Here is a 9,248-nt window from a genome sequence, read left to right as displayed (position 1 = left end):
CCAGCCTCTCGCTTGCATGCCACCTTGTTGTCCCCCGCACATGTGGCTCTGTGTGAAGATGGCTGATACCCACCCAGGTCTTCCCTGCTAGAAGAGGCCCTCTATGGACCTGATCAAAGCGGAGACCACACGCCCCGGGCAGCAAGGTAACAGCGTGTCGAGGGGGAGGGGGTTAGGACTCCAGAGGAAACGAGTCTGGTGTCTCTTTAAGAGGCTGCTCTCTGGCTCCTCTGCCCTGCTTTGTTTTACATGCAGGCTGGGAGGGGACGGGCTAAGGGGGAAGAGCCAGTTTAATCTTTTCTCACCTCTGCCAGCTCGCTCGCCCCATGGCACTTCCCCCTGGGGTGGCACACTAAACGGGACGCAACCAGCAAGGGGCGGAAAACCCCAGGCCAGGAAGGAATGGGAGCGCGAGCCCCCAGCCACTGATTTGCTCTCTGCCCCCTGGGAGCCCCATATTCTAGGCCCCCCCGGCTCTGGCTGGGGGAGTGGCGAGGGTCTTTTTCCTAATGCACATGTCGGAGTTGGAATAATCCCCGCTGCAGCTGGTGGGTGAAATTGACACAAAAGAGCCCTGGAGGGTGAAACTGAGGCAGGCTGCCGGATTTTTCAGCCATTTCTTGCTGAGTTCTCGGGAGATCTGATCCGTCTCCGATCAATGCAGAGAGAGATTCGTAAGCTGCGGGAGGGAAAGAGCCAGTGCGTGTGTGGGGCGGTATAGGGGGGGACGGGCTGTAACCGGGGGCCCCGAACAAAAGGCAAATCGGGCCACCAAGTAAGCCCCCCTCCCCCCGCACGCGCTCTTTGCAACCAAATCCTGCTGGAGGAGCCAGGCTCTTCGGGAATGCTTTGTGTCTGGCTGCTTTCGCTTTGGACTCCGCTCGGGAAGGAGAAAAAAAATGGTGCATGATTCAAACCGGGAGAGAGGCGATTTTCTGCAGCCTGAGGGGAGCGAAAAGTGGAAAGCTGGGGGAACGAGCGATCCGGGTTTGCTTTCGCCCTTCTAGCTCTCCCCCAGTATAAACACTCATTTCCCCCCCTGTAGGAGGGGGAGATTGTTGCCCGCCGAGCCATGAACTGAAGCTGCTTCTTGGATTGTTTGTGTTTTAAGTCTTCCGAGTGCCACGAGTGAGCGGCAGATCCCTGGTGTTTGGAAATCTCGCCGCCTTTGAGGAACGAGGTGGAGGCGGAGGGGCGCGATGGCGTCTGGCTTTTCCAATGGACCCGGTGTCCAGAACGAAGCGGAGGTGGTTCACCTCTGCAGGAGTCTGGAAGTTGGCACCGTGATGACTTTGTTTTACTCTAAAAAATCGCAGAGGCCGGAGAGGAAAACTTTCCAGGTGAAGCTGGAAACCAGGCAGATCACTTGGAGCAGAGGGTCGGAGAAAATAGAAGGAGCGAGTAAGTGGATTCTTCTTCTTTCTCTTTTTTTAAACAACCAACCCTTGTTGCCTCTGATTCCCCAAACATCCGACTGTGGATATGGAGGGGCAGGCTTGTGGCGCATGGAGGTGAGGGTGGCCCTGTGACAGGTTGTGTTTGGGCTAAGCGAGGATCTCTGTACAATAGATGCAGCGGTGAAAGTTTCCCTAACCAGTTTATTTTGAAAAGTGCCTGGGATTTTTTCTCCTCGTTACACTACTGGTATGGAAGTGGTAGTGCTACCCAAACCTGGCCCTAAAGCTGCCGTGTACCTTTCTACCTAGCTTCACATTCTGGCCTCTTGCCCATCCGGAATCACTATTATTCCGTTTTATTATAAACACTCATTTCTCGCAGAGGAAGAAGTACATCGGTCTTAATCGTTCATTTCTTTTGGCCCATTTTATGTTCCCTCCCTGCCCCACCCCACCGCCTAAAACTTCAGCAGAGCTGCCAGAGAAAAACAGATTTCCTGTTTCCTCAGGATTTAAAAACTAAAAATATGTTTAATCCATCCTTGCTGCTGTAATGTGGTGGAGCTAGGTTCTCATGGTCTGAGGACCCGAGTGTGTGTGTGTGTGTATTAAAGTGAAGTTTAGATTTTTGTGTTTTATTTGCAAAAGCAGATGATCCGAAAAGGCTGAAGGCTTTGCAGCTAAATTGGGTTATTTAACCTTCTGCCTCGTTGTTAGCAAGTTTCATTTCCCCTACACAGATACCCTACCATCTTTTGATTTGTTAGTTGTGTGGGAATCACATTACATGTAGAGATACAAACTCCTTTTGTTATCAGTGCCTGCTTAGGAGGACAGCAATCTAGCCACTTAGATGGAAACTCTTAACTGTCTGTAGAACTAATTTTTATCTTAAAGCCATTAACTAGTTCGCTGCTTTGTTTACTCTCCTATTTAAAGTTGTGGACAGAGCTGGTAGGTCCAGCCCTGATTTTGATCATTGCAGTGAGGTCAGACGTGAAACAATGGAGGGCTGGAGAGAGATTTCGCCAAATACAGGTGAAGAAATTAACATGGTGGGTAGTGACTCTCCTGCTGCTTTTCATTGTCCTTGAGCTCGATAAGAATCTGCAAAACAAGACAGGTTGTCTGTCAAATAAGCTATTGAGTGACCAATTTCTCTCTTTTGCAGGCACATACCCAGATGTTGTCACAACTGGGTGGTGGATTGATGAGTTATAATCCTCTTGTAAACTCTGCTAGCTAAATTGTAACATACTAATCTAATTATAGCCAGTAATAATTATATGGCTAGTATTCTGATGTGCATTAGCTAGTAGGGGCTGTAGTCTGGTATGAAGTTGGTGCTAGTAAGAATGGTGCCTGTACGCTAGGTCTAAGTCAGAGGCGCATCCTTTGTATCTCTTGTCCCTGCAATGTTTGCAGTACGAACTGGGCATCAATACTGAATTCTAAAGGAGAGTGGGTCTCTCCTGTCTCCTTCATGAAACAGCATAATTGATAAGGTATCTGGTTTCTGCTTCCATGAGACATGTCTGTCTGCAAGCTAACCTTCTGCTATTTGATCAGTTTGCATGGCTCATAAGTAGAGTGGTGTGTGTTAGTGTTTAGCTACTCTGGTGATGGGTGCTGTAGAAATCAGACACTAAATAGCACTCTAGAAAGCCGGATATTCATTTGACTTTCATCTTGGTAAGTGACTGCAAAAAGGTAGGATAAGGTTGGAGTCTGTGACAAACCCCCTCCCCCATGATATATTTACTACCAGCACCTCTATATCAGAGGATAGCTAAGCGTTGCAGAAGGCAACCCAATAATTTAAACCCCTCTTCTGTTTTTACATGTAGTACTTGAGGCGGGAGAGAAGAACGCTTGTTTTTTTTTTTTCCATTTGTTTCCTTTGTGCATTCGACAACACTTCATGTGTAGTGGGCCTCAGGGTTTCCAGCATAGTCTGTCCCTGATCCTGCAAGCTGCTCTGTGTAGGCAGACCCGTTTGCTGGTTCAGGACCTCAGTCAGTTTTCCTTGTTGTTTGATATGGCTCTTTAATGTAACGACAAGAATGAGAGAAGCATAGGAAATAGTGCACGTAAACCCACAAAGAATAGCAGGGGGCTCAGAAACTGCTTTTAACTGCTCTCTTCTTTCCATGTTGCTCAGGGCCCTTTTTAATCAAGTCCAACAACCCCACTGTAAGGCGAGTAAATATTATCCCTATTTTGCAAGGGGGAACAGGGACTGAAACACACAAAGGAGAAGTGACTTACGCAAGGTCTGGTTTGTTTTACACAGATTCTTATACTGCCTCATCACCATATATATATTATAGTGCATTGAGCATCATGACTAAACATACAACGAGTCAGTGACAGACCCAGGACTAGAACCCAAGGGTTGTCCTAGTCCCATGCGTTAGCCACCAGATCGCAGTTCCTCCTTACAGTACATTGTGATTCTGTCTTGATGCCCAAAACGCAGAGGTTTGAAACATTTAATATTGCCAGGAGAGATATCAGTGAAGCTGCTTTTCCTGCAGAGCCTATTTCCATTTGTTAGGCTAATGCCTTGTGAAAGAAGAGTCTTGGGACGGCTGGAGCCCTGCGGCCGTGCATCGCCAAAAGCATTAGGGGCATAGGTGAAATCTAAGCAACATGTTTGCTCTGTAACTGGGAGGGCAACTTGGTACTATTTATTAGCACGATAAAGGGAGCTGGATAATGGGTACATCACCTGACTCCCCTTCTCTGTCACATCCGACATCAGCTGCTTCTCTTGACTTTTGAGGCCCTTCACGGCCTATCCCCACTGTACCTCTCGTCTCTTGTTCACTTTTGAGCTGTTGGCGATTGGCGGCGCTTGGCCCATTATGCCAGCCTCCAGTTACACTTGCAAACAGGAATCTCTGCGCTTTCTCCTGTGTGGCCCCACACGCTTGGGAGGTGCTCCCCATAAACATTGCAGAGCTCCCTCATAATCCACCCTCAAAACTCCCCTTGGCCGTGATGCATACAAAGCTCTTCAGGCTGCTGGTGTGCTGAGACCCCTGCCTGTCATGCTGACCGGTATTGGCTCATCATTTCCTCGTACTCCCCACCTGTCTGTATCCGTATGTTGTCTCTCATCTCACACTTAGACTGTGAGCTCTTTGGGGCAGGGACTGGGGGATTTGTTTTGTTTTTTTTTGCTCTAGATTTGTACAGCACCTAGCACAGTGGGGTCCAGGCCCATGATAGGGGCTCCTACTGCAATACAAATAATAAATGTTGGGGGTAAGGTTGGTTAATAGAGGTGGTAGAGGCTTGATTTAACTGCAACAGTTAGAGTTGATGGTGGGATGTGATTTCCCACTTCAGAGAGAAGACTAGAAAGGGAAGTGTTAGGCGGAAATAGAAATGACAGTTTCCTGGCTGAAAAGGGCTGAGTTCTTGAGTTGTGTGCATGCCAAGAGGCTGCAGAGATCGTTCAGGTAGCTGAAGCAACTGTAAAAGAGAGCAGGATGACATCTTATTTCAATAGCATCTTCCATCTGGGTGCATCACAGGTCTTAGAGAATCTGCACATCCAGGGATGGCTGGACTCGCCACAGAAATGCAGCTTTCTCTGGGGTGGAATATGCCAGCGTTTCTGTAGTGCACAGTCACAACAATTTAGGGACTTGTCGATATAGCTCGGTGCTGGGGATCCTTACCTAATTTTAGGCTGGAATTTGCAAAGGGGCCCAAGGGAGTTAGGTGCACAGCTCCTGTTGACTTTTAACACTATTACATTTTTTCTTAAACTGCATCCAATGAATGTTTTGTTTTATTGTCTTGGTCTGGTAGACAGGTTTGTTTGCTTTAAGCAAGTAGGTAAAACTATGGGACTGACTGTCTAGGAGAATTCTTCCCCTTCTAATGACAATATATTAAAGTTTCAAGAACAAACTGTGTACGTTAAAGTTTCCTGGATTTTTCAGATTTTTTAAGGCCCCAGTCTTGCAAAGATGTAGGCACCTGATTGAAGTAATGAATAGAAGTAATGCCAATGACTTTGAAGAGACAATTCATGTGTGAATTTAAGCAGGGGCACAATAAATCTTTGAAGGATCAGGATCCAAGCTAGATTATTTGCTGTCTGATAACAAACTTCCTTCAGCTTCTTGCAAAATAAAGAATTTGTAATGGGTAATTCTAAAGTTAGGCACCTGAATAAGAGTGGCTTGATTTTTTCAGAGTGGCGGAGCACCTGCAGCTCCCATTGCATTCAATGGCCTCTGAGGCCATGTCTACATCTAAAATTTTGCAGCGCTGGTTGTTACAGCTGTATTAGTACAGCTGTATAGGGCCAGCGCTGCAGAGTGGCCACACTTACAGCAACCAGCGCTGCAAGTGGTGTTAGATGTGGCCACACTGCAGCGCTGTTGGGCGGCTTCAAGGGGGGTTCGGGGAACGCGAGAGCAAACCGGGAAAGGAGACCAGCTTCGCCGCGGTTTGCTCTCGCGTTCCCCGAACCACCCTGCAAACCGCAGGGAAGGAGACCTGCTTGCTCGGGGGTTCGGGGAACGAGAGAGCAAACCGGGAAAGGAGACCAGCTTCGCCGCGGTTTGCTCTCGCGTTCCCCGAACCACCCTGCAAACCGCAGGGAAGGAGACCTGCTTGCTCGGGGGTTCGGGGAACGAGAGAGCAAACCGGGAAAGGAGACCAGCTTCGCCGCGGTTTGCTCTCGCGTTCCCCGAACCACCCTGCAAACCGCAGGGAAGGAGACCTGCTTGCTCGGGGGTTCGGGGAACGAGAGAGCAAACCGGGAAAGGAGACCAGCTTCGCCGCGGTTTGCTCTCGCGTTCCCCGAACCACCCTGCAAACTGCAGGGAAGGAGACCTGCTTGCTCGGGGGTTCGGGGAGAGAGAGCAAGCCGGGGAAGGAGACCAGCTTGATTACCAGAGGCTTCCTCAGGTATGCTGGGATACCTGCTTATTCCACGGAGGTCAAGAAAAGCGCTGGTAAGTGTCTATACTTGATTACCAGCGCTGGATCACCAGCGCTGGATCCTCTACACCCGAGACAAAATGGGAGTACGGCCAGCGCTGCAAACAGGGAGTTGCAGCGCTGGTGGTGCCCTGCAGATGTGTACACCTCCTAAGTTGCAGCGCTGTAACTCCCTCACCAGCGCTGCAACTTTCTGATGTAGACAAGCACTTACATTTAGGCACCTAATTGCGGACTTAGGTGCCTGAAATGTGGAAGGCCTGAATTCTTTTCCCTGCAGGCATTTGAGTTTGATGGGTAAAGCTGGGAAACTCTTCCCCCACACAACTCTCCCAAGAACCAAGCTGGGGTGGATAACAGGGTGACCAGACAGCAAATGTGAAGAATCGGGATGGGGGTGAGGGGTAATAGGAGCCTCTATGAGAAAAAGACCCCAAAATCAGGACTGTCCCTGTAAAATCTGGATAGCTGGTCACCCTAATAACAGACAAATAACTTGTAGGAAGGTGGGGGCTTGTAACAGCATGGATGTGAGTGGTGCAGATAGCGCAGCTGTACTGTGCTATTGCTCAGTTCTCATCCTCTCACACCATGCTGCTGTGTAAGGCTTTCAATGGGTGGCAGTTTTAGTAGCTTGCTCGTCTTTCCGGCTGTCTCAGCAACTGACTTTGAGGCTATGACCTCCAGGTTGGAGAGGGCCTTGCACCTTTGGCTGAAGAAAGGTCCTGACCATTGGTGGTCATTCACAGTTGTAGCACTCTTAGTTCTGGGGTCCTCCCCTAGTACCAGCTGGGTTACATTTTTGCCTCCCCAAGCTCCTCTTGTAGTTGCATTTGTCGCTATTCCTGTTCTGCTCTGAACTCTGCAGTGTTGTGACCTGCTCTTAGTTTTGTTCTACCTTAGAGGTGGCCACATTTCCCTCCTGGTTGAAGTGCTCTTTTTGGGCCCAGTCCTGCGAGCTATTGAGCATACTTATGGGTGCAGTGTGTGCTCAGTAAGTCACAAGAACAGGGCCTGAGTGTGCTTTAAGGTATTCTGAGGTGAACAGCACTATATGAACCTGAGCTAACAGGCCAATGCTCTTAAACATGGTGTCTGGAGTTAGGCTCCTAAATCCCTATTTAGTCAGATACGTAAAAGTGGCCTGACTTTCAGAGGTGCTCGGCACTTTTACTCAGGTGCCTAAATGTAGCCTGGATTTGATTGCCAATTATCTGGAGACAGCTAACCCATTTGTAAAGGCTGGAATGGAGAATGTCGCACGTCTGTGGCTGACCCAAGACTGAGAATGCACCACAGTGGCTGCCTGCCAGCCCGCTCTTCCCCAAATTCCATCTGCATGCCTTCCCCATGGAAAAGACTGGACTTCCTCACACGCCACCTTCAGCACAGTCCTGTGAAACTACATACAGGAGGTTTGGGGAAGTTTCTGCAGGGAGGCTGGAGTACTGTGGGGGCAGAGTTAAGGCTACTGTGCTAATGGAGAGGTGGATATCTGGCTAGGGAGTAGAGGGAATGTATTGCTGGTACCCAAAACTTTTCATTTCCTTGCTTTGTAGATTTTGCATTGGGTATATTACGTAAAGAGCAACCTTAACTGACCGGCAGTTTTGGTGTGTTAATTGCCCAGATGTGGGCTTTGTTTAGTTAACATCTCCGACAAAGGAACGGTTTCTTTCAGGCAGAATAGGATTTTCAGCCAGCTGGGCTCTATGACGAAGAACCTTTTCTGTGTGGGAGGAGCCATTGCTGCGTTGATGATCCTGCTGTTAACAGTTAGCTCCAGAGCTCTGCTGCCCTTGATAAAGATTAGAATCCATCGATGGGAGCTTGATCAAACATCTCAAACAAAAAAAGGTTTAATTTGCAAAATGGCAGCCTCCTCTTTCCAAAAATGGGAGATTTTGCAATCAGACCATTTATCAATAAATATTTTTTTCAGCCACAATATCTCAGCTGGCTCTAAGCATTACCAAACGCTGCTTTCTCGATGAGCAACTTCACACACAATCCTTGTGATTATGAAATTGTTCATTCAGTTCAAGACAAACACCTCCACAGCTTCTCGGAGATCATGATCTTTGGTAGATCAGCCCCTGATACTTCCTAATAGATTTGATCATAAAAAAATGGTTGTCAGCCCATTGTGGTGCATCAGGCTATCTGTTATGATGAGGAACTCTTAATTCTTCATTCTTTGTGTTAATTAATACAGACCCCACAGTACTCCCGCCAAGTGCACGTTTGTAACTTCTTAATCTGTAGGGGCTCAAAAATCATAAGTTGGAATGTGAAACTTTTTTGGCCATTTCTTAATCAACAAGTTTGTCTTGAAACTCCTTGGAAAATTCAAGGTTTGTTCTGAGGCTGAACTGAATTTGGAGCAGATCCATTTATTTTTCTATAAAACAAACAGGGTGATCTCCTGCTTTAAGTGTAATGAGACTAGTCCCAATGGGTCGGATCAGTGTCATAGTCTGAGCCTCAGCTGTGTGCAAAAAATTACAAGAACTACTGTATATGTTTTTGAAATAATGTGACTTTTAGAGAGTGTGTATCTCAGGAGCCCCTTGCTCAAACAAATCCAGATTTAGACCACTAACCCTAGCAGCTCATGAAGCTGCTACCAGGTATTTGTCAAGGTGACAAAGGTGCTGCTTTGTGGTGGGTAAAGAAGCCTCACCAAAAAAAAATGTTTTGTTTTTTCAGTGGCTGGAGGTTCTGCATGTCTTTTTACCTTAAGTGTCAGGCATAGTTGATTAGGTCACCCCTGGTTTTGCTGGAGTTCTCCGATGGGAGCTGGGAGCTTTCTCAGTCGTTATTTGAAGGGGCAAGAGGGGTATTTCCATCTTTACCAAACAGACCTTTTATCCTAATTGCTTAGTG

At 47.8% G+C, this 9,248-nt stretch overlaps 1 protein-coding gene across 4 annotated transcripts in view; it reads left to right on the top strand.

The window, feature by feature from the left end:
- Window positions 1-295: 295 nt before the first annotated feature.
- The window catches only part of PLCG1 (phospholipase C gamma 1), a 104,394-nt gene continuing 95,441 nt past the window's right edge, over window positions 296-9,248 (top strand). For all 4 annotated transcript variants that reach the window (XM_030533418.1, XM_030533416.1, XM_030533417.1 and 1 more), the window contains exon 1: window positions 296-1,401. In XM_030533418.1, coding sequence (XP_030389278.1) covers window positions 1,200-1,401 — 202 coding nt within the window. In that variant the 5' untranslated portion in view covers window positions 296-1,199. The remainder of the gene's footprint in view (window positions 1,402-9,248) is intronic.

Source organism: Gopherus evgoodei, chromosome 14, assembly GCF_007399415.2.
Source record: "Gopherus evgoodei ecotype Sinaloan lineage chromosome 14, rGopEvg1_v1.p, whole genome shotgun sequence".
Lineage (NCBI taxonomy): Eukaryota > Metazoa > Chordata > Testudines > Testudinidae > Gopherus > Gopherus evgoodei.
This window is presented reverse-complemented; position numbering and strand designations above follow the sequence as displayed.